General features: G+C 43.8%; 1 protein-coding gene across 1 annotated transcript; it reads right to left on the reverse strand.

Moving 5' to 3' along the window:
- Positions 1 to 428: 428 nt before the first annotated feature.
- On the reverse strand, positions 429 to 25,070 carry MXD1 (MAX dimerization protein 1). Its single transcript, XM_079940915.1, has 6 exons — positions 24,811 to 25,070; positions 23,964 to 24,063; positions 18,905 to 18,934; positions 5,062 to 5,176; positions 2,920 to 3,079; positions 429 to 2,681 (listed from the first exon to the last, which is right to left on the reverse strand). Exons 1-6 carry the CDS (start codon positions 24,881 to 24,883, stop codon positions 2,494 to 2,496), a joined length of 666 nt encoding a protein of 221 aa, XP_079797041.1. The 5' UTR covers positions 24,884 to 25,070; the 3' UTR covers positions 429 to 2,493.
- Between the last annotated feature and the right edge of the window lie 1,091 nt (positions 25,071 to 26,161).

Consider the following 26,161-nt stretch of genomic DNA (forward strand, 5'->3'; position numbering starts at 1 on the left):
ACAACAATTAAAACACAGAAAATAATGGCATCTCTCAGATGCCTTATTTCTAAATTAAACAAACAAATACACAAGTTTTGTTCCCTTCCCTCCCCCAATGCAAGCCCACAAGCTTTTGCCAAAGTCTTGAGTTTTTGATGCCGTACAGGATCTAGCATCGTGGACTTGTGAGGCGCTTGAATGTAGCAGTTAAAATGCTTGCGAGGTCTAGCGAATGGCATTCGAAAGGGACCTCAAAGTGCAGGTATATCTTTTTCAAACATGTTACAGGCTGAGCTGGCTCTTTGAACACTATCACTCTGCTTAAATTCAGGAAGCAGGCTTTAAAAATGCAAAAGGCATACAAGTTGTATTTCAGTGCAAATCTTCAGCTGGTAATTGGAAAAGATTCCAACAATAAAAAAAAAAAATCCTTTGTGTCACCTGCCCCTCCCCCCACCCAAACCTGAAATGGAGAGAAAAACAGAACAAAACAAAAACAGAAGAATTACAGATGACTTTGGAATCATTTAGGAATCACTACTTCCAATTAAAAAATTTTAATACATTAAGAAATCCATAAAAAGAAAAAATAAACACAAAAGTAATCTTTGTTTCGACTGTTCTTCACGTCCAGAATGAGCTTCCGTGAGGAGTGCGTTTGAGCTTTTAGTCGTGGGCAAGGAAGAGGCGCTGAGGAGGTGAGTCTGGGGCCAGGGAGACCACAGGCCAGCGGGGGGCACAGGCGCCGCCGCTACTGGTTCAGCCAGGGAGCCCTTAAGTTGCAGTGCTGCTGTGGATTTAGGAATGTTCTCATCACTTTGTGACACACGCTCTGTTTCAGCGTCACAGGTTTCACAAATGGTTTGAATTCAATGAAAAAGATTCACCAGAGGCTGAAAGCATCGAGACCTCAAAACTATGAATGCAAAAGTATTAAGGGGAAATGAACCAATTCTGTAGATACCTACATACAAAGTTTCTAGAACATCTATAAAAGCACAGTCATAAGAATTTATTTTCCATTACATTAGTTTATATAAAATGAATAAATAGTATTTATAGATTTAATGTGTCTTATGTACATATACATGTGCTCTGTTTTAGCTTAAATAAAAATGCTACAAAGTGGGAGACCACTTAAGGGAGAAATCATAACCAAAAAGAAAAATCAGCCTTTTAAACTATTAACCCAAAAGCCTCCATAAAGAAGTTTCTGGGTGTGTCCAAAAATAATCAATAAGGAGAGGAATTGTAGTAACACTGTACCATCCCCTCCCGTTCACCTGCAACAGAGAGTAGAAATGTAGACTTCTCCTTGCACTGATGATGGACACTAGCTCAGCTAGTGCCAAAGCTCAGTTATTGCTGCAAGTTAAACAGCAAAATAGATTAGAATTGGACCAAATGTCACTTATTGGGGGGAAAAAACCAAAACCAAAAACAAAACAAAAGAGGCATAATCAGTTTGTGTTAAGTGGGAAATGGAGATCTCATTTATCTCTGAGGTAGGAAAAAAAAATGTTCCAGAGACAAGGAGCATAACCGACTTGGAGGGGAAATGTGCCTTGGGAGAGCAGGACACAGCATGGTCCCAAGGACAGCGCACAAAAATAGACTGTACCGTTCTGTTCGTGAGAACAAACGATGCTGGAACTTTTATAAGCTGTGCTACCCCAAAGACGTGCTCGCAAGGGGTCCGTTTGAGAGTGAGAAATACTGCGGCCATCCACACGCGGGTCGGGGGCGTTGGCGCGGGACGTGTGTGAAGGGTGTGTTTTCTGGAGGTATTCCTGCCTGCTCACAGGCGGTGAGGGCCATGGTTAAGCGCTCTTAAATCCCACTTTCAAAGCTTACTTTGGAGTTCTGAGATCAGGATCTCAACTTTAAAAGTTTTGTTTCCTTCAGTTTCCTAAGCACAAGACACATTCGGACATTTCCGCTAGGCAAGTCACAGAGGAAGCCAGAAAACTTCAGGGAAGGTCTGGTAGACTACACGGGGACAGTAAATAAGAGGGGGAAATTGCCGAGATGTGAGTAAGTGCTTATCCCGTCTAAGAATTCTTGGGTGCTTCAAAGTGATTGGAATGTACAGTCTGTCAGAGACGAATTTTTATGGAGAGAAAGAGAGAAGCTAGAGGATGCAGTCAGAAACCCACAATCCTGGGGACGAGTGGCATTCGGCCACCCCAGACTGAGCAGTAACGGGTCGGTGACGCCCTCAGGTGTCCAGGCTGCACTGACTGGCTCAGCGTGTGCCTACCCTACGCCAGCAGGCGCGGGGGCCCGCTCAACCCCATTCAAGATGGGGATCGTGGATAAAAGAAAAAGAAAGAAAAAAAAAAGAAACCCACACTCCTAAGCACTTCCTTGACAACTTTTGCACAGCTGCTTTTGGTGACGGTGGAACACGGAAGCTGACGTGCGAGGGAATTGTGGGCAGGTCCGATACGCTACCTAATCGAAGCCGACGGGCGGGACCATCCGGGCGGCAGCCGAAGCGACCACGCTCTCCTAGAGCCCAAGACGCGTCTTGTGGCCGTCCTGGAGCTTTCTCCTCTTGATGCTGGAGCTGGAGTAGCCCTCATCACTGCCCAGGCTCTGCATGCTTCCCCGCTCGTCCGAGTCGCTCACGCTGCTGCTGCTCCAGTCCAGGTCGCCCGTGAGATCGTCTGTGCTTTCGACATCCACGTCGATCTCTTCTGTGGGAAGGACGAGACAGAGCGTGGTGAAGGCCTGCTTCGGAAGGGCCAAGCGACTCGGCAGGGCCCCTCCTTGGCCGCGGTGCCTAACCGCTGCAGGAGAGGACGCCTGTCCCCGCAGGCCACGCCCCTCGACTTCTCCGAGTCACGGGGGTTCTCGGCTTCCCCTCGGCTCCGCCTCTGGCAGGCGGCAGGGGGCTGGGGAGGGGCCTGAGGATGCGGGCTCGGGGGGGCTCACCCCTGTCAGAGTCGGAGCGCTCCGAGGAGACCGTGGAGCCGGTGCTGTCCGTCCGTATCCTCTCGATGCCCAGCTGCTCCAGCTGCCTCTTCAGGTGTCGCTGCTCTCGCTGAAGCTGGTCTATTTGGTGAATGGCTTTTCTGTCACAGTCTTCAAGTTTCTGCAGGTCAAAAGGGGTAGTTGTTGAAGGGCACAGGCAGATTTCAAAATTGGTAATGACCCTGCACCTCCCTGCCTTGTGGGGAAATACGGCAGTTTTCCTCAGAAGCCATTTGCTGTGTCCCTTGTCAAGCTTCTCGCAGGGACAGGAAGCTGCCTGGCCGGTGACTCCTGTCTACATCTAACTTTTTCAGCATCGACAACACTTTGGAACCTGCACTGTCGCATGGCTTCCGGGGTGAGCTAACACTCTAGCGTCCAGCACCCCTCAACTGTGATAGTGGAAAGACTGTGGCAGGATCACCCAACCTGTTCTCCCTTGTCTGTTGTGACGCCCCAAACACCTACTCCCTGAGCTAGAGCACTGCGTGTGACGGGCGCTTAAGAAACAGACTTTCCTTTAGAAGTATGTTTATTCAAGTACGTGTCCCAATTACATAGGCGCTTTTTTTTTTGCGTCATGCCAAACCTCATTTAACTTCTGTCTGTTGGCAGGAATAATATTCCCTTTTGAAGTCCTGATTCTAAATTGTCCAAATAAGAGCTTAGAAAACACATTTCCATAGATCATTTTGATTTTACAAATCTGTTCTCTAGCTTCTCAGATAATTCTTCAGATAATTCTGAAGATTGTGTAACTGTGGTTGTTTTGCTCTAAACAGAAGTTCTTTTCCCTCCTACAACTGCCATGTACGCAAGGCTATCAACCATAATTCAAGTAACACGTGTCCAGCTATGACTCTGACTATAAGAACATGCTAAACAGTGATTTTGGCTGTGGCTCTCAGGAGTTACCCTTTGCTATTCCAGCCATATACTGAGTGCTGACTCTGTTTCAGACCCTCCGGGAGGTGCTAGAAATACAAGGTGAACACAAAGATCTGGTCCCCTCCCTTGTCCATACTCTAACAGCATGGACAGAGACAACCAAATAGCCACACAAGCCATGGTCAGGTGTCAACTGTGATAAGTGCTAAGAGAGAGAGATCCAGTAATAATAAGGACCATCTGTCACAGGAAGGAGGTGACCTAGTCAGGGAAGGTTTCCCTGCACGGTGATACCTGTGCTGAGGTCTGAAGGATGACAAGAAGTTAACTAGGTGAAAAAGGGAGGGGAAAGAGTACCAAGCAGAGGGAATAGCACGTACAAAGGCCCTATGGTGAGAGAGCCTGACAAGTGCAAGGGACTGAAAGAAGGGCTGAGGCAGAGAGGGGAGCCTCTGGCACAAGCTGCTGCTGCAAAGGCAGGGGATGGCCGGGTCGGGCAGGCCTGGTCATACAGTGTGTCCTGAGCCATGGAAGACTTTTTTTTTTTTTTTTTTTTTTTTTTTGCGGTACATGGCCTCTCACTGTTGTGGCCTCTCCTGTTGCAGAGCACAGGCTCCGGATGCACAGGCTCAGCGGCCATGGCTCATGGGCCCAGCCGCTCCACAGCATGTGGGATCTTCCCGGACCGGGGCACGAACCCGTGTCCCCTGCATCGGCAGGCGGACTCTCAACCACTGCGCCACCAGGGAAGCCCCACGGAAGACTTTTAAATGTGGTGACATGTTGATTTGAGCTCCGGCAGGATTGCTCTTGGCAAGCCTGGAGATTAGCTTGGAAGAGGCCTCTGAGGAGTTTACTACAGTACATGATGGACTTTGTGGAAATACAGCAGGCTGTGACATATGTAAGTCTTGGAGACACGTGGCTAAGGAGCAAGATGATCATCAGCAGCAAGGATGACCCTGACTTTCTGGCCTGTACATGAGATGGACAGTTGGATAGACAATTTAACTTCTGGCGCACAGGGGTGAGAACTACTCAGCTGGGTTCTGGACATGTTGAGTCTGTGAGTCATCCAAGACATTGACTTGGTTGGAGTTCGAGGAGTTCAGAGGAGAGAACTGTCCTGGAGACAGACATCTGCTGTCCCTCATAACAACAAACAAACCCTCCCTGGGCAGGTAAAGACAAAAAGGCATCCCAGGATGCACTTACCTTTATGTGCAATTTGGCTTTTGTTAATAAACTCAGTGTAGTGTGTCGATTTGATTCTGGACCAAGTGGCACCAGCCCCTTCAACTTTTCCAGGCATAAGCGAAGGTGGGCCCGTCTACAAAAACAAGATCATAGTAGCATTGGAGACTTTCAAAGCCAGCCGGATGTCACCCGGGAGAACAAGCTCAAACAGAGTATGAAGTCGCCCAGCCCAGTGATGGCAAATGCCACCAGTGACTTCCAGCCAAGTGGACATCTTTTGAAATTATACAACTCTGGTAAAAACCAAGGAAAAGCAAAATCCATGGTTTTCTAAAGTTAAGTCTATAATATGTATGAAGGGGTAGAGATTCCTATCTACTATTTTTTAAGCACATGAATCAGGTTATCTCCAGGTTTCTGGGTTATGATGTGACCTACAGAACATCCAAGTTCAGAAAGTAATGACATGCCAGTGAGAGAATCCTTTGAACCCATACTGTTCTTTCCCCTTCCGGGACCACTAAATCACTACAACTATATCTTGCTGTATATAATATTTACCCATGTGAATGACAAATGTATATGGTTATTCATTACAACTTTATTTGTAATAGCAAAGATTAAAACAACCCAACTCATCATCAATAGGGAACTGATCAAATAAAGTATGGTATATCCATACAGTGGAGTACTATGCAGCTATGAAAGAGAATGAAAATGTACTCTATGTACTATGAGGAAAGAACGTTCAGATATACTGTTAAGTAAAGAAAAGCCAGATACCAAACTGTGCATATAACATGCTACATCTTTGGGTAAAAGTGGAGGAAAAATAATTATCTAAAGGCATGTTTTCTTGTATAACATAAAGAAAGCTTGGAATGATACATAAGAAACTAGTAACAGTGGCTGGGCAGAAAGGAGTCAGGGGCTAGTCGAACAGGGACAAGGAAAGGGGGGGAGTTTTTACTGAATAATTTGTTACACTTTTTCGTCCTTCAACCATTCAAAAAGTTAGATGCATTTTTTAGAAACAAGGAAAATGCCCATCAGTGGTATTGCTATACTAACAAGCATGCTGACAGCTGGAGAGAACCACCAACAGGTCTTGCAGTGTGGCAGAATGTGGCAGAAGCACAAGAGTCCCTAAAATTTTGGAAATTAATACTTCACTGAAACCTTGGTTTAGGCTTTATCCTAGAGGCTAGCAGATTCTGTGAATGTGAGAAACAGCCAAGATTCAGAGTTTTTGCTTCAGCCCACCACCTCCTTCAAGTCTTCACAGGCCATTCCAGTCCACAGTGCTTCCTCCATTTTCTGAGTGCGTACTAGTTTATCCTATTCATTGGGAAATTCACTGTTCTGCCTGCCTTTTTTGGTATTTGTGACTTAACCTTTCATTGCCAACTCCTTAGAAAGATGGGGCCGCAACTTAACCATTGCTGGGTTGCCTTGGTGCCTTCCCCTCCCATCGGCTTAATGCACGCTTGCCGCGTGGTTGGTGTCGTCTGTTCCACTAGACTTGAAGCTTCTCGGGGCAGAGTCCATCTCTGCTATGTCTCTGCACCTTCAGTAGTGCTCAGGGTCCTGGGGTTTTAGGTACATGTCCACTGCCCGTCCCCACGGCAACCTGGAGAAGAGGTCCTGGGAGGCTGAGAGGCTATCCTCCAGCTGAACTGGAAGACAACTGGAAAGCTCAGTTTGCCCCTTTTTCCCTCTTAAAAATTTCACCGTATTAACAAAGGTTGGGATCGAAAGAAGAAAACTGCTTCAGAAAGCTCAAATACAGGCCAGTATACCTGATATTGACCAAGGCAGTCAATTCACACCCTTCACATCAAGACTTCAGGAGGTTCCCCCAAGGCAGATCCAACAAGTGGTTCTGAGCTCTCACCTCACCTGCTTCTGAGCCTCCTTCCTCTTCTGGCTCTTGAGGTTGTCCTAGACTCTCCAAGGTCCCCTAAGCCCTGGCAAGCTAGAGAAGTCCAGCATTCACTCCTGAGCTAGAAAGAGGTAGCGGTACAAGAGGCTTACTATTTTACAAGACTTCCGCTTGCTCTGAAAACCTGCCCACATGGAATGGCCACCAGCAAAGAGCCACATTAGAGGTTTGCTCCTCCAACTACTACATGAGGAGAAAAAAACAAAAACAGAATTTGTGTATAAAAGGTACTTGTTCACCTTGGATAATATTCTTCACCAAGAGCCATGAAAATAGATCATGTTATTAGAAACACCATGAGAATGTATGATTAGTCACATATAGTTATTCTCACTACAAAGTTTACAGACTGTCAAGTTTTAAAACAAGTTCAAAAATAAAATTAGATTTAGACATTTTTCAGCCTGCTCATTGCAAAGACTACATGATTCAGAACAGTGTCATATTAGTCCTTTTATGATGTGGGTTTATCTACAGATATGAGTATGTAAATTTTTAAGGAAGTTTGTCTACTGATAAAAATAATAAAGTCATCTTTCCATGCGTCGTCATTCCTAGTTACTCAGGGAGTCTAGCCCAGAAAGTACAATATTCACTACCCAAATGTGGGTTTCCAAAGAACACTCCCAGTTGTGAAACTTGAAATAAGCCATTTGACTACTTCAAGTTTAGGCTAAAACATGTTCATTCAGTGTTTTCTGACCTAGTTTTATGGAAATAGGAGCACAGTGCTTTCTGGATTCTCGTAGAGAGTCAAAGCCAACTTGTATCTTTCGCAGTGCCTGCCTCACCGCTCCAGCCTGATGCCTGCCCTGCCCGCCTGCCGCCTACCTGCAGCACATCCCCGGGGTTGGTGCCTGGGCCACCCCCACGGGAGGGATGAGGTATGTGAAGCAGGCTCAGTTCCATGATATGATAGTGAAATTCAATTCCTGAACCAGACAAAAAAGCAAACAGACCCCTCTGTAGCAGCTCCCACTGAGGGGCCTCAAGCCTGAGACACACCCCGCCCCCCTCTACCCCACGCCGGGATCCGGAATCCTTCAGCCAGCCGTGAGCACCCATGGAGTGCCCAGGTCCCAAACAAGTAGAACAAGCTCCTGTCTCAGCTCTCTGTCCTCAGTCCCGACCACGCCTGTGCCCAGGGCTCTGGCCTTCTAGAAGGAGCCTGCTGTCCCACTGTGAACCAGGCCTAACCCCTCTTTCAGGAACTAGCAGGGGTTTTGCTACATTTCCTCAACAGGAAGTCACCTGGTACCCACATCTGACCCCTACTTGGAGCCCCTCTCATCACATATTCAGACAGAGCTCCCCCTGTTGTCAAGAGCTGCCTCCCAGCTCCCCACTGGCAGCAGAGAAGGGTAGTCAAGTCCTGGCTCCCTCCTGCCCCAACTGCCTCGTCTCTTCACACTGATCCAATGGACTTTGACAAACCTCACCTGCTGATTCTTCAGAAATATCACTCTCCTTACTCTGCATGCGCTGATATACCTTTGGTCTCCGGTAGCACACAGAAACCAATCTTTGAGCTACAGTGAGTGACGCTCAGAATCAAGTGCGGCCTATGATAATTAAACTAGATACGAACTAGAGCTTCTCTTCAGTAAGCTTTTTATTGTTTTTTTCTTTTTAGTATCTCAAATTTTATTTATTTTTGTTTTTAATTATTTTTATATTCTGAATCTGTCAGTCACTATACAACCAAATATTAGTGTAGTGATTAAGGGTAAAGGTTTGGGGTCCTGGCCTTGCCACTTATTTCCTGTGTAGCCTTGAGCTACTTAACTCCATGTAGCATCCGTTTCCTTGGCAGTAGAGGGACGATGACAATGCCTACTGCCAGGGCTGTCATTGAGCATTAACTGAGACAGGGTATGGAAGCCCCGGACCAGGGTCTGACATGAAGTGCTCTGTATGTGGCAGCAGTCATTCTTTCAACTCTAGCTTCCTTTGAGGAAGGATAATTGCTGGGAGCAAACACAGATAATTATAACCCTATCATATTCCTTTCAAAATCAATAGGGAACTCAAGAGTATCTCACAGGGTAAATAGAGGCTATCTGGTAAAATCCAAATTCACTAAACTCTCCCTTAAAGAAAACTGACATCTTTTGTCATTAAAAGATTTAATGGAAAATCTAACCCATTTTCTATGGAAATAAAGATCTTGCTTATGCTAAAGGTATTATTTTTTTACGTTTAAAAATCAGCAAGGACTTTATAATGCTAACCCAGGCTAAAGGAAAGACTCCTTTGGAGCCACCCCCATCGTGTAGAGGCAGGGCTAGAAGGGACTCCAAGGTTGAGGGGGAAGCATCTGAAGCACACCGAGATCTCTGCCTACATCTCTCTACTGTGATGGCCAAAAGAAAATAAAAATTGGGGCAAATATGTATTGACCTTGTTAATCCAAGCACATCTCTGGATGTGTTATCCATACCCAGAGAACCTAAAATATCTCACGTACAATAGCAAGAAGAAAGGAGAGCATGTCTAAGAAAAAACTTAAAAGAGTTTGGGGGGCTTCCCTGGTGGCGCAGTGGTTGAGAGTCCGCCTGCCGATGCAGGGGACACGGGTTTGTGCCCCGGTCCGGGAGGATCCCACGTGCCGCGGAGCGGCTGGGCCCATGAGCCATGGCCGCTGAGCCTGCGCGTCCGGAGCCTGTGCTCCGCAACGGGAGAGGCCACAACAGTGAGAGGCCTGCGTACCGCAAAAAAAAAAAAAGAGTTTGGGAAGGATCTCTGGGAAGAAAACTATAAAACTTTGCAGAGAGACATAAGAAAATCTGAATAAATGGAAAAAACCAGCACTTTCCTAGATATGAACCCTCAAAGTAAAAATGTCAATGCTACCCAAGTTTGTCTACAAATTTAACATAATACCAAGAGAAAAAAATCCCAACTGTAATCTTTTTAATGCTGGGAAATTAGTCTAAACCTCACCTAGAAGCATAACTGTGTGAGAGACCTCCAAAATTTTTGAAAAAGAAGAATGAAGAGGATTGTTTGGTACCAGTTATTAAATTGTATTATAAAGCTGCAGTAATTAAAAACAGAATATACTAATACAGGAAAAGATGGACAAGTCACAGGAAGAGAAGAAAAAATTCCCAGGAACAGACTTTAGGAATAGATATGAATTTAGCATATAACGGAGCTAACACTGCAAATCCTTGGAGATAGCCCAGATTATTCAGAAAATGGCAGGGGAGTGGGGAGATTAACATCAAAATAAATTCCAAATATATTAAAGATTTAAAGTATATTTGGATACCTCAGAGTTCTGTTGTTAGTTTTCCTTCACTCTTGTCAGCCATGAAGTACGGAAAATTAATATGCAAGTGAAGGAGGTCATCAGTGAAGTGGGCTCTGGGCTGTTGGAGGCGCCACCCCAACCCGAGCTTTGGCACTGATGGACGGCACCGGGGCTCACCAGTGCGCTCTCAGACAATTCTGAAGTCTGCTCTTTATACCTCTGCCTCCAGACTCAAGATTTTTTTTTTTTTTTTTTGCCACGCCACGTGGCATGCGGGATCTTAGTTCTCTGACCAGGGATCAAACCCGCACCCCCTGCAGTGGAAGCACTAAGTCTTAACCACTAGACCGCCAGGGAAGTCCCCAGACTCAAGCTTCTTTGACTTTATTCATACCTCTCTCTCTCTCTCAGGCCAGCAGATTTGTAAATTGGGAGAAAGATGCAACAAAAAAAGTAAGATTACAGGTAGAGACTATGCTACCTGCAGACAGTGCTCCTGAATTTACTCTGTCGTCCCTAAAGTTCTTCCTGACTTGGATGCAGTCAAGACCAGGAATGGTATGAAATCAGGTGTGTGTCTGTCTGTCTTTGTCTGTATTGTGAGGGAGACACTGTTATCAGATATTGCTCTTCTTTATTGAAGATCTAACTGAACTCTCTCCGTCAGACTTTCACAGTGAAGTGTATGACAAAAAAGAATCAGGTTGGGGCACAGTAAACAGTATGGCAGCCAGTTAAGAGGGTAGATAAGTAATTAGGTTCGCAGGTGGAAATCTTGAAATATATGCTTGGCTCTTTCATTCATTTATTCCTCTAGCATTTCTCAAAGGATTACTACATACTGCCACTTTCCTAGGTGCTGGGGATACGATGTTGAGTAAGACCAAGTCCCTGCCTTGAAGGTAAAAGTTTAAAGGTTAAAGTTTAGCTGAAGTGATTAAACACGGAAACAAATTATTGCAGAATTATTTATATGAGCTACCTTCAGACCATGACAAATATCCGTTCCTACTGAAAGTTCTAGAATGGGCTCCCCTTTGCCCTCTACCAAACATATTCTTTCTTTTCCCTCATCCACATCTTGTTTGACTTAACTTCTCCATAAAGGTTTTCAAGCTTTCATAGCCTATCAGAAGCTTTTTTCCCTTTCCAAATAGATCACATTCATTCATTCGTTTATTTGCGTGCTGCAGACCTGCTATGTATTTAAATATTCTGCTTCTTTCATTACCAAATAATGGAAATGACCAAGTCTTCTATTTCGTGTTAACCCACTGGAGCCTAGAAATAATAATGCACCTGCAGATGCTGACCTAAGAGGAGAATCTGATCTCTTTGGTAATTCATGTCCCTTCTCTTTGAGGAAAGCCCTACTTAACGAACATGATACACTGGACCTCACTGAGTACTAGTTTTCATTAAAATTGGGCCCAAGATTATTTCCAAAGAAGAAAAAAAGAGTTGCATAAACAATACCTATTTCCTCTCCTACCTTTGTGTGGACACAGATTTAGCCCATTAAATAGCTTTGTAAATCCTATAGGATAACTGGAAGTTGAATAAAAATAACTTCAGATATGGGTATGTATGAGCTGTGTAGTGATTTAAAAAAAAAGGATATTTAGTATAGACTAAGAAGAAACAAATCTTAATGGGTCAAAAAATTACTCCCTAAAAGTGATTACAGGTCACAGAGATCATAACCTTCTCCAGATTTTGGGTTGAGAACAAAGCCTTACTGGGTTAAACAAAAAATCCAGGGGAAGACTACAAGTCACTCTCTGAGGAAGAAAAGTACTCTCCTTTTTCTAAAATGGACCCTTTAGAAATAATTGCCAAATGCATCATTATTACCGACTTAGGCGGAACCTTGGAAGGTTTGAAGATTTCTCGTAACTGTGATCGTAATCTTTGTAAAATATACAGAGATAGTCATATGCTTACTGTATGGGAACACGGCACTCAGTAAGCAATGTGGAAACAGCAATTCATGGTGGCTACATTTTAAAGTAATAAAGTCACTTCTCTATTAAAGTATTAAATACATAAGTATATATTTAATATTTCCTTTCTAGAGCCCAATTAAAAAATACAAAATATAGATTATAATTAGTACTTGCTAGCTCTTTCTCACCCTTTGACTATTAGTGTCTATGACAAAAAGTCAGGGAGTGCCTCCAATGTTCCCTGTAGGGGACTGGAAATTGGCTGAATAACCAGCATGTCTCTTCTTCATGTTCTTCCAAGAGGTACCGTCCAGGAAAGATGGATTCTAGTAGTAAAAATCAGTGTGCGCCTCCACACCGCCACCATAGACCACACTAATACCTATATTCTTCCTTCGTAATAACCAGGCCATGCCCTTAGCCCCATGTGGCAACAAAGCAATGTGGATTTATTACAACATCCTAGAGTGAAATCTGAATGTGGTCAAGGGCGTTCAGAAGCGGTAAGAATGGTGCAATGCACACCACAACTCAGGACCCTACCCCTTCCGATATAAGGAGTTTGGCCATTTGAAAAACAAGACCCAAGAGAAACCACTCTAGGGAACTGCAATCAATTAGAATATCTTGCCAGAAGAGACCTGACTGGAATGGTTTCTCATGACAGACCAGATGCCACTGAAATACTGTTTGACCAGATGAAAACAACAGCTTAGATCAGGCTGCTGAATCCTCCTCACAGAGCACACAAAAAAATCTTTTGTCATAGAGTCATAAGACTCTGGCAGAGGTAATCTCTCTAGACCAGCTGCCTAATTCCAGAAAGGCCTACATATGTACCATTCCAGAAAAACGAGTGTCTATAATTAAAGGAGATACTAGAACCTTCTTTTGAAAAGGAGCCCATTCAAGCACCTGACTCCTGACCCACTGGCTGCAGCGTATATGTGTTCACTCAGCCTCCATTTGCTGAGTGGCTTATTGAAAGGCATTCAAACAAGAGGAGTTCCCAGCTAAGGAAAGGAAAGAGCAGAATTATCATCAATAAAGGGCATATAACAACAACCAAAGACTAAAAGGTTTCCCACATCCCAACAATAATTAATCAGTAATTACAATGGGAAACCAATAGCAATTTTAAAATATATACAAATAAACCCAGGAATACCTTTTACAAGAAATGTGCAAGATCTATATGGGAACATCAAAAAACTTTACTTAGAGACAGAAAAGAGATCTGAATAAATGAACACACACGTCAAATCCTGGATGGAGAGCTCTAAAATGTCAACATGAACTTTTAAAGGTTAATTTATACTGGAATTGTTTAATTTGGATTTTGAAAATCCCCAAAAGAATTTGGGGTACGGAGAATTGAAGGACTGACTACAAAATTCATTAGGAAAAATAAACTGGTGAAAAGAGCTAAGAACATAGTAAAATAAAAAAAGGAGGAGGGGGCTTCCCTGGTGGCGCAGTGGTTGAGAGTCCGCCTGCTGATGCAGGGGACACGGGTTCGTGCCCCGGTCCAGGAAGATCCCACATGCCACGAAGCGGCTGGGCCCGTGAGCCATGGCCGCTGAGCCTGCGCGTCCGGAGCCTGTGCTCCGCAGCGGGACAGGCCACATCGGTGAGAGGCCTGCGTACCGCAAAAAAAAAAAAAGGAGGAGGAGGGAAGAATAGAGATTTGCTTTACCAGATCCTGAAGTGCATAAAACCACGATGATGAAAACAGTGTACGCTGCCACAGGAAGAGCAGGTGGGTCAGTGGAACAGAAGAACAAGTCTAGAACCAGACTTAGCCATAAGCAAGAACTCAGTACACAACAGAGGGGGCAATTTCAGATAGTGAGAGAAGACTGATTCCGTAAAGGTAAATGACAAACTGGACAATTATATGATACATGAAGAGGCAATCTCTTTCATATATATCCTTCATATAGTAGAATCTTTTAAAAATAAAGAAAAATATAAACTCCTCAGTAGAAAATTGGGCAAAGGTTATTTAACAGGCAATTCACACATACACAAACTGTCAAAGATATGAAAATTATTAAACTGTGCTAGTAATACAAGAAATGCAAATTAAAACAAGTTTGTGTGTTTCTGTTTGCTTTTTACTTATTAAATTCATAAAAGTCTTAAGGTAAAATATAAACTTGTAAAGGTACAAGGAAAATATGACCTATAACCCGCCTGGTGGGCAATCCAGCAGTCAACATCAAAAACCGTAACAATGTGGATACCATGAATTCCACAACTATACATTTACCCTAAGGAAAGAATTACGATGTTGGACAGAGAATTACCCATAAGGTAGTTTAAGCAAGCATCACTTGTATTAGGAAAATACTGGGAAAGGGCTTCCCTGGTGGCGCAGTCGTTGACAGTCCGCCTGCCAATGCAGGGGACACAGGTTTGAGCCCTAGTCCGGGAAGATCCCACATGCCGCGGAGCAACTAAGCCCGTGCACCACAACTACTGAGCCTGAGCTCTAGAGCTGCAAGCCACAACTGCTGAGCCCGCGTGCTGCAACTTCTGAAACCCATGCGCCTAGGGCTGGTGCTCTGCAACAAGAGAGGCCACCGCAGTGATAAGCCCGCACACCACAAGGAAGGGTAGCCGCCGCTCGCCACAACTACACAAAAGCCCGCGTGCAGCAACAGACCCAACACAACCAAAAATAAAAATAAATAAAATAAATAAATTAAAAAAAAATACTGGGAAGAACCTAAAATAGGGCATTGGTTATATGAGTTATGGCACATCCATATGATGTAATACTGGGCATTCACTAAAAGTAATGTAAGAAAAGGAGATTTAACGGTATTGGAAAATGTTCATAACGTAGCTTGAAAAGAAGCAAATTATTTACTATATAATCCCATATTGATTTTTAAAAAGTATGCACAAAAGTCTAGGTGGATATAAAACTCAGCGGTTGCTACTGCTGCAAGGTCTATTACATGTAATGTTTATCTTCTTTGTGCTTTTCTGAACTTTCCAAGTTTCTACACTAAACTATTTTTAAAGTTACTTTCTAAAAAACAATTGGAAAGATACATTTCAAAGTTCCATTGGTTTCCTTGGGCTGCTAGAATTAGGGATGATTTCATTTTTAGTATGATTTTCTATATTTCTCAAAATTTTCTACAAGATTAGTTTTAAAAAAAAAAGAAAGAATGACCACACACTCACCAAGGGTGTTTCCTTAGGAGGATAGACCCACAAAATTACTTACAATGCAGAGAAGCACAGGCCAAGTGACAGACATATCTACAGTGAGACTAAATGGAGCCCTCCACCCTGGGGGCTTGGCCTCTGTGGGCTCAGGATCCCCAGCACCATCTTTGGTGCTCCACAAATGCCTAGTCTATTGAATGAAAAATACTGCTGCTGCCACCAATACCACCTCCCACCTCCACCTTTCTAGAAGTCTTTTCTTCTATCTTCCCACCAATGCCAAGATTATTAAATGGGTGGTGTTGAATACAGTATTCTCATAGTGGAGTCCTGATGCACACCAACTCTCCAGAATCTCTAACGTGCCTCAGAAAAGGTTTCTGCATGAAAAAACTAACACAGGTATAATTAACTTCGCAATATTAAAGAGAAAAAAAATCCAATTACTGAAAGTTCTTTTCCTCAGTTGCTTTTTTGTTTTTTTGAGAGCCATGCCCATCTTTTTAAAAAATGTGATGTTAAGGTAAAAAATGGCAAGGGTGTATTAGCCTTTAGCAAAGTGGTACTGTTTTATAGGATTCAGCTACTGAAACCAAGGGGACTACAAATGCAGCTGTTCAGCGGACCACCAAACCCTAAAATCCTAAGCAGCTACACTATACGGGAGAAGAGCCCAACAATTTTAACCCTCCCTCCCCCCACCCCGGATTGCAGCAACCAGTGCTTGGTTAAATTAAGTAAATTTGAGTCCTGACTTCCTTCTCTTCTGCTCACATGCTCTAGACTAGAGAAAAAATGCTCAAGACCTTAGAAGACCAAATTCCAAAAAATAAAGGACAATAAGGAAACTAGATAACTAACTTTTCAATAAGCAAAAGTAGACTGGTCACATGCAAGCAATCTGAATTATAAGCAGCTTGCTCAGTGATGACTTCAAATCCAATTTTCTAGAAACTTCGCCTCCACAGCCTCCTGTGCAGACTGTTTCTGTGTCTTTCTCGTTAGACAAACTACATTTCTCTAGGATAGAGACCATGCTGATTTAATACCCCAGTATGAACTTACTTAGTACCCAGTACTGAGCACAAGCTCTTAAGACACTATAGGCAGAAAATAAACATTCTTCAACTGCTAAAATAAACGATAGGGACTAAGGGTCCGCATGCTGCAACTAAGACCCGGCGCAGCCAAAATACATACATACATACATACATAAATATTTAAAAAAAATGATAAAATCGACATCCTGTGGTATTCCTGCAGAGGTAAAAGGCACAAAGCTGTAGTAAGTAAGCCTAAGAGCCCTTACCTGAAGGGATGAAATTTTAATAATAAAAATAAATGCCTAAAAAAAAAATGCCTAGGGGGAGGAGAACTAGAAGACTTTTCAGCAGAAATAGTCCCAGTTTACCCAGTTCACCCCAGAGGCAGGAAGATGGGAGAGAATCTAAAGATGAGAAAGAGAAGCCACATCTGAAGACAGAAAGACTACCTTTCTGTCTTCAGAAGAGATACTTTGGAGTTTCCAGCTCATGATACATAAATCCCTAATGCATAAAGACGCTCTGATTTCAAACATGGTCAGTCACGATCACAAAGAAACTGAAAGGGGAGAAGGATGGGGAGAAGCACATGTGCGAGGCACACTCACCTTGCATCCATCTCTCTCACACGTGCTTGCGTGCACGCACGCACACACACATACACAGTGGAGTAATGCTAGATCTTTGCCCTGTTCCAAGATTTTCCTTCCTAGTCAGGGCCTGGTCTGCCCTTTCACTGACGAAACATGTCATTCACATCCTGACTATCAGAGTCAGGCTCCCTCTTCAAAGAGGGTTTGCATGAAATAACCACATATATTTACAGAACCATCATTACATATCATCTTCTTCATGCAGGCCACCAAGAAAGTCACTCAATCTGGATGGGTAGCCTGTACTTCAAACTGATGGGAGCTCAGAGACCAGAATGAGGCTTGTTAAATGGTTTGGAACCCTGGCTGCATATGAGAATCACCTGGGGAGTTTTTATAAAAAAATACTAGTGCAGACTCTCAACCCAAGCCAATTAAATCAGAATTGCTAGGGATGAGGTCTGAGCATTGGTGTTTTTGGGGGTTTTTTTGCCCTAAAGCTTCACAAAGAATTATTAATTTTTTTTCAGCATGGTAAAAGCAAGTGGTTATGTCTTTTTTTTTTTTTTTAATCTTTACTAGAGATAGAAGAAAATGTGCTTTAAAACACTCCACAGAAAGGGGTGGTTTTGACTATACAAGATTGGAAAAATATTGATAATTGTGGAAGCTGGGTGATGGATACATAGGAATTGATTACATTATTCACTTTACTTTTGTATATTTGAAAAGTTCTATAACAAAAAGTTATTTTATAAAATCAGCAGAGGGACTTCCCTGGTGGCGCAGTAGTTAAGAATCCGCCTGCCAATTCAGGGTACGCGGGTTTGATCCCTGGTCTGGGAAGATTCCACATGCCGCGGAGCAACTAAGCCCATGTGCCACAACTACTGAGCCTGTGCTCTAGAGCCTGCAAGCCACAACTACTGAGCCCACATGCCACAACTACTGAAGCCCGCACACCTAGAGCTCGTGCTCTGCAATAAGAGAAGCCACCACAATGAGAAGCCCGTGCACCACAACGAAGAGTAACCCCCGCTCGCTGTACTAGAGAAAGCCTGAGCGCAGCAGTGAAGACCCAACGCAGCCAAAAAAAAAAAAAAAGGCATCCGTAAGAAATAAAAAATAAATACATAAAATAAATCAGTAGAAATAAAAATTTGTTCTCTTACCCCCAAGTATATGAGTGTATGTGTATAATGTATTTCATATAAAAATATTTAAAAACATTAAAATAAAAGCTTTGCAAGTGATTCTAATGTGCAACCAGAGTTGAGAGTGACTAGGCTATGTCATTTGAAAAATAAAGATTTAAATAAGCAGCAAGAGGGGATCTAGGTGAGAGACAAACTCCAGCTTGTGGCAAGGTGGAGCCCGGTGCGGGTGGCCGGCCTCGTCTGAGTGCCTCACCATCTCCAATTTCTGCTATGCATACATTTGCCTGACTTTTGAGAATCTTTATTCACAAGTGAACTGTAAATACACATATACACATATGTATGTGTATGTGTATCTATATCTATATAGATCTATATCTATATCTATATATCTGTGTGTGCATGATTTAAGACAGCGCTACCAATTATGTTCAGTAGCATGTAATTTTTAAAAAACACTATTTGTAGAAACACTGCCTCTGACCTAAAATGCTTTGGCCTTAGAATAGTCACACAGAAACACATTGCTCGGGAAGAGCAGGCTGCGGGGGCTGAGGACTGGGGGTGTTGTCTTTGGGTCTATCTAAGTGATGTACGGGCAGTGCTGATTAGAGGACCCTGAGTAAACTCTTGTATCAGGTGCTAAGTGTGGGAACTTAAGAGCCACAACTAAGTCTCAACTTAATGAAAAAAGAATACATCAAAACTCCCCCCATCCCACCCCCAGAACCTGCAACTCACCTATTCTTCTCCATTTCATTGTGAGTCGATCTGAAAGAGGGAACAATAAAAGTAAGATTATTCTTGTCTTAAAGGACTACTCCAACACCAACACAATTATTTTAACTGCTTTCTCTCCCAAGTTGGTAGGAGAGAAGACAGAGAAAGGGCTCTACTAAAGAAATTAGTCCCTTTGGGGAATTAGATAAATGTAAAGATCTAAAACAGAGTTCAAGGAGGAGTGACAAACTAAGAGGCATGCATTCCCTAGTGGAAAAGTAGTCCATTTTAAGAAAGGAAATAAGAGGGTTCTATTTACACAAAGAGGAGAACAGCCGCACACTGCTATGTGAATTTGGGCCGTATAACACCGCAAAGCTCTCTTCAGGCCGAGCGTGCAGCAGTGGAGATGGGGCACCCCACCCCTGCCCTGCAGCCTCAAGGTGTGCTGTACACCAAAATTGTATGCTAAGTTGTTTGACTATAGGATACAGTTTAAAATGGATAAAAATAACCCTTCTTCGCTCAATCTTTCTATTTCCTGAAGTTATTTTATCATGTACAACCTCCTGAAAGATGCTACCGTTGAAGAGCTACCAAATTATTTCAGGAAGAGGCTTCCAAGACTCAGCTCAACAGAAGGACGATAGGCTAGTTAAGGCAGCACTTCGGGTGGAATCTCAAGTCCAGCTTTGCCACCGACTGGTACTGTGAAAGAAATAAAATTCCTTACCATCCTGTCCTCGGTTAACCCCTCTGTAAAATGGAAATAAAAAGGACTGCCAGTTGTCTACTGAACAAGCGTGGATCAATGAGGTAGCAACTGTAAAAGTGATTAGAGAGTCTTGGATGAAAGTGGAGGTGTATGTGAAATCATACTCTTAGTGTGTTTATAGCTGACCCTGGTCTAAGGATTTATGGACAGGTTTCCACAGAAGTCATAAGAAATCAGTCAATGTGGCTATTGTCCTTCTCATACAACTCATGCCTAACTAGTTATAAATAAACTTGAGGAACGTCCCAGCATTATAAAGGAGCTGAATCTTGACTTTACTTATGGAAATTCTCTGGACCCTAATCAGTTCAGGAGAGATGACACCCTGGCTCAGGTCGAGAATTCTGTGGGGCCATAACTGGAACCTTACTGGGCCTAGGAGATAAATTCTCACAGTAATCATGGAGGAACACTACCTCTGTGAACGCTCAGCCACTCATTTACATCAAGAGGCACCACCACCAAGTTCATTCACACCAGAGACTGGGGGTGGGGTGTGTGCGGGGTAGTCTTGAATGGGAAATTTCCAACCCAGCACTAAACTTCTCTTCCACAAGGCTTCTGGGGTGCCAATTTTTATTCATGAGGAAAAACAAATAATAAGATAATGACAGTAGTTTCAATTTTAGAATATTTGTTTTCTAGATAAAGGACATGGGAACCTTAAAACTGGTTGACTTAAAAGCTTTAAATTGATTCACTTGGTTATCCTTCAGTGTTCTTCAGTTATATTTTTCTGATGGTATACTTCCTGCAATGGCCATCAGGATATCACAGTTAACAAGAGTCTGGCCTGCAACTGCAAACGTTTGGCTTTAAAGCACGTGGCATTCTGGTTTTAACAGGGAATAACAAGTTCAAAGCCTGACAGAGTTTTTAAATGGATGAAAGTGTATGATGAAAGCTGGTCAAGATTTCCCTGTTTAACTGTAGACAAGGACCATTCTGGGAAGGTGGTGGAGGAGAGAAGGGTGGATTTTGAAAAGAGCATGGTCTCTGATTATAGAAAAATCGTAGCACACAGGGCACCCTTACCCAAAATTTCTGGATTCTTTGAAGATACATATAAAAAAATTCAGAATCCCCAAGATAATCTTTTAAACAAATTCCATAAGCAGCATAACTCCTTCCGAACTTTGAACAGAGCTTTGGAAACTATAGATCTTATCTGATTACTTAAGAGTGCTGAACATATGGTGATTTCTACAAGCGGACTTATACCTAATGGCTAGGGCATTACTGAAGTACATTTGGTTTAGTGAAACTGAATTTTTCTTTAATAAAAAGCAGGCCGGGGAGGGAGGGAGACGCAAGCGGGAAGAGATATGGGAATATATGTATATATATAACTGATTCATTTTGTTGTGAAGCTGAAACTAACATACCATTGTAAAGCAATTATACTCCAATAAAGATGTTAAAAAAAAAAAAAAAAAAAAAAAAAAAAAAAAAAAGCAGGCCATTCAAAAAATGACCAGTTAAGAGACTGCCCGCCAACTCTGTTGATGGGAAAACATTTATATTTTAAATTAAAGCATTATAAGAATATACAGATACTTTGTGTCAAAATCATCTTCCTTGTGTCAAAATCATTTTCCATGTAATTACTGAAAAGATTTGATAACTCTGAAATCACTGATAAAGGTCAAATGTCACCATTTAAAAATATATTCTAACAAAAAGATAACTAAGTCAAACCAGTCCTTGGTTTAAAAAAGACTCACCCTGTCAAGTCAGCTATACGGCCAGTGTCTCATAAAAGAACTGGGAGGCAAGTGCTGAACTTCCTCTTTCACATTACTGCCAATGCCTGCTTTACCAATTTAACAAAACATACTTTTAAAACCTCTGGATTTCAATTCTAAATATTTAGTAACTGATTTCAAAAATCAGTAGGAAAGAAAAAAAAAAAAAGATTCCATCTCCCTGCAGTTCTCTGGATGATTCCAAGACAATCAATATTCACAATTTCATTTGTTTTTGTTCTTTAAACAAGCAACTAGAGAAACTTAAGATCTGCATTTTCATTTCCCAAGAAGTTTGATATGTAGCTAAATCTTATTTTTTATTGTCCAAGGAAAAGTACACCCCCCAAACACTACAAGCAAAGAGCCCAGCATTTCAACCTGAATTAACAAGAATAAACTGTTACCAATGGTTATGTAAACCAGCAGTAATCTTTCTATAGCCCTTACCTCAGTTCAAAATCCTGACCATATATGGCCTTGGATATAAGTCTAATTCAAATCAAGGGGTCAAACTGCATTCTCTGGGGAGATGTCTCACTGCTCAGGTAAGGGTCATTCTGAACAGGTCATAAAGGAAGTGAGTACATTTAAACAAAACAACCTGCTCTTGCTTCATATGTTTGCTTGGTGCCATCTTCAGGTTTAATCATGGTCTCTCAGAAATCCTTGCACCACTTAAGTTATTGCACAAATTCATTACTAGTCAAGAGTATGGACAACGGTGATAGCCTCTGGTCTCTAACCATGGAAAGCAAACCAAACCCATTGACAGAAATAACAGAGTTTTTCCCCAAATCCAGAGTTGCAGCCATTTCCCCAGAAATAAAGCTGGATATTAAAGAGAAGAGAAAGAAGTTATTTCCTGAATTGAAATTCTCAACTATCATTATTTTTCTTTCCTAATCAACTTTGGGGCCAAGCTACTTCTCTTCAACAACATCCCCTTCTTTTCCTCACCACTGAACATCCCCTCAACAACTTTCCCGTGAAACTTAGAAAAAAACGAAACTCAGAAAAAAACAGAGTGCTAAGGATTAAGCTTAGAAAAAAACAGAGTGAAAACTTTGAAAAAAATAGAGTGAAACTTAGAAAAAAATAGAATGCTAAGGATTAAGCCTTATTAATGTATTAATATTAATACATTAATGTGAGCAATTCCTCTCAAATCATGAGTGGACAAGGATAAAAGTAACAAATGAGCTACACTTATCCAGAAAAATAAACCCAAAGGCTTCAACGTTCTTCCAAAAAAGTTTTTAAAAATACTGTAACAAAAAGCAACACATAAATTGTTGTATACCATTGCATAATACAAGTCAGCATTAACCTTCTTCTTAAAGGCTGTCAGTACTCATGCAGTTTTACTTGTTACCACCTTCAGATAATGTTAAAGGTGGGAGGGAAATTTACAAATTTCAAGAACTACCAGGTAACTAATTAACAGATCCATCCTTCATGTGCCTTCCTATTCAAGAGCTCGGCACATATGTGCTGTTCACTCATATCCTGTGGTTCTTCCAGTGCTAAGGACAATGGGGTGAATCAAGGACAGAAGAGGCAGCAAGGACAAGGGAGTTTAAGGTTTAAGTGCGAAACCTCTGGCTTTTAGTTGTCTGTATTATGCCACAGAGGTTAACCAAATACAGTTACTCGCAGGGAATTTTCATGAGAATGGGAGACAGATAAGGATTCTAAATCAGTGTTGAAAATGTCAATGTTTTTAATTTACTGGAATAAAAGGTATAATTGAATGAGTCTAATAAAAGCAGATTTCCTAGCTAACATATATTAAGGGCAAAGAGGGGGAAAAAAGGGTGCAATAGCATTAGTGGAGTACTCAACATGTACCAAGAAGTACATTCAGGGTTTTAGTATGTGATTTCATTGACCATTAACCAGTATTTACTTCCCAGTGAAATTTACAAATTTCAAGAACTACAAGGCTAACATAAAAGGGTTGTGGCATATTAATATTTTAATATTATATGTTCCTGCATCACCAAAAAGGCAGGTTTTAGCCTCAGTCGTTCCTCTTTGCCGTTATAAATAGAGTGACAAATTAGATTATCAGACACATAACTGTATTTAATTTACATGTCAAATATGAAATCCTATCACCTATGCCAAGTCAAATACTTTAACACGTCTATAAAATCTTTACTATGAAAAGTAAAAAGTGGATAATGTCCAGTATTTTCAATTATAGAAAACTTGCCCTGAATCTGCAACTTCTGAAGGCAAAATATTGTCACTGTTGCTAATCTCACTTGAAGTTTCCACAGAGTTTTGCTCCAAAAGGGAAGAAAAGCAAAATTAAGTTTTAAAAAAAGTTCATAAAGAAATAGAAAACATTTCCATTTCTCTCTTCAGTCCCCTCAACCCAAATAGAAGGGCTTCCTCCAACGCCTTAAGACCATGTGTACATTACTGAATCATGATCGCCACTTCATTTACATGATTATAACCCTGTTATAATCACAACAGGCAACGTCCATTCTGCAGTTTGTATCATCTACAGTATAACCTAAAAGAGAAAGGGAAATATTTACCAAATTACCTGCTACTGCTGTTATTCTTCTTGGATTTGCTCCTCCGTTTTAAGGCATCTCTGTCCTTGTTATTGTATGGTAACATGGAGGCATAACCATGTTCAGCTTCTAGAAAACCGGAGGATCCAGTTAATGAATGAGCCCCGAACATTCAACACTCTCTCCCCTCCACAGTATTTCCCTTTTAAGATTGATTTATTTTTCATTAAAAGAAGATTGTGGAAATAATTAAACGGAGCAAGGTGGAATTCTTAGAACAATGATTGGTTTTTTTTTTAATTGAGTGAATATCCTCAGTGAGGAGCAGGTGTAAGGAGCATTCCAGCTGCTCATTGTTGAGAAAGACAGCAAGTCTCCTGGAGCCTGGGTTTCCCACTGGCAACGTCCAGCAGGTTGGTGTGTATTAAGTGGGACCAGCCTCAGGCGAAGGTGCGGGGCAAACACCGGGAGCCAGAGCCCGGGAGGGACGGTGTGGGGCAGGGGAGGCGCTGCTCCTCCGTCTGCGAGACCCGGCGCCAGGCCCACTTGGGGGCCGGCCGGGACGAGCCCCAGTGAGGTAAACCAAGGGCCTGGCTGAGGGGGCCCCGGGCCCCCCACTCGCGACGGGGTGCGGAGCGGGCGGCACTCCGGACCCCGGGGCAGCGGTCCCTTTTCCACCCCCATTCATTGCCTTTGGGGCAGCGACGGCCTCCCTTCGGACCGCGCGTGGGGAGAGCTGGAGGGGTTGGGAGCGCTCGAGGTCGCGCTCTCAGCTCCTCCAACTACCCCCGGAGCAGCTGGGCACCCGGACCTGCGGCTGGGCCCCTCAGAGCCCCCAGTCCCCGCTCGGGCCGGACTCCTCCCGTCCCCGTGCACCTCTCTCTCGCCGCTCCAGGTAGTCGGCCGCCTCCAGCAGCATCTGGATGTTCATCCGAACCGCCGCCGCCATTCTGCACCGGGGTCCGGAGCCACTGGACCAACCCCCACTGCCCACGGACTCGCCGCCGCTGCCGCCGGACACCCACGCCCCGCTGTGGACCCCGCAGAGCAGGGCTGAGAGAAGCTCTCTGGCGACCACGCTCGCCGGAAGGGGGAGGGGACCGGTGAGCCGAGCACCACCGACACCGTGACAGAACCCAAAGAAGAGCAGCAGCCGCCACCGCCGCGGAGTGTTTATCTCCGACTCACCGTCCCCCCGCCCCCAGCCCCTTCTCTTGACAGGCCCGCTTCGGCTGCGTTCCTCATTGGGCACCCCAAAGAATGCCCCGCCTCTGGCGCTGTCCGATTGGGGGAAGGCATTACAGCCCCGCCCCTCAGTGTCCGCTCCTCTCGCTGGTTGGTCACGCTTGATAAGGCCCGGGCTCCACCCTCTCTTTCCAATTGGTGATAGGATTCGCAACTCCGCCTCGTGCTCCTTCCCTGTTTTCCATTGGTTCTATACCGACAACCGGGCCCCCTTTTGCTTTGTTAGTATTGGCCAAGAGCTACAGAAAGCAAGCCACTCTGCCTGTATCCCATTGGTGGAACCTTCCTACACCGCCCAGCTACGATGACGTCACCTTTCCCCAAGCCAGCGAGCCCTGAATGGCTGGTGGTCAGCGGCTCGGCTACTCCTCGCGGGATCTGGCATGGGCCGTCAGGGCTGACCCGGGCGCAGACCGGCGCTGATTCACCGGCTGCCGCCGGGCTCGGCTCCACCCGACCCCACCTCGGACCTGTTGCCGGGACCTGTCTCTGGGGAAAAGTTCCGGGGACCTGCTGGGCGTCCCTCGAGTGGAAGCTGGCACCGCGCGTCACCTGGGCGCTCTGCCCCGCTCGGGTTCGGGGCTGGATCCCTGGGCCTGCCGGCCGAGACCCGGAGGTTACAGGCTTCCCGAGGTCGAGGGCCCAGCCGCGAATCTCTCCGAAGGGAGAGCGGCAGACAGCCCGACGGTAGGGCGGTGGGCCTGGGGCTCCGCCGAGCGCCACGTGGCTGAGGGGCTCGGGGGAAAAGCCTGTCTCCTGTCCAGTGTTCGCCGCCCAGCGTTTTTTTCTCTCCTCAGAAAGCGCTGGAGTAGGGAGGCTGTATACAGAGCTGAGCTCTCCAAAGGCACTAGGCACTACCCCCGCCCCAAGTGCTGGCTAATTACTCCCTCACGCGACTGGGTTTTAAAAGCTCAGAAACTTCCTGTACCTACAGATTGGCGTTGAATTCTGAGATTCTTTGACATAAATCTCTTTCGGGGTC

Source organism: Stenella coeruleoalba (assembly GCF_951394435.1).
Source record: "Stenella coeruleoalba genome assembly, chromosome: 13".
Classification (NCBI taxonomy): Eukaryota; Metazoa; Chordata; class Mammalia; order Artiodactyla; family Delphinidae; genus Stenella; species Stenella coeruleoalba.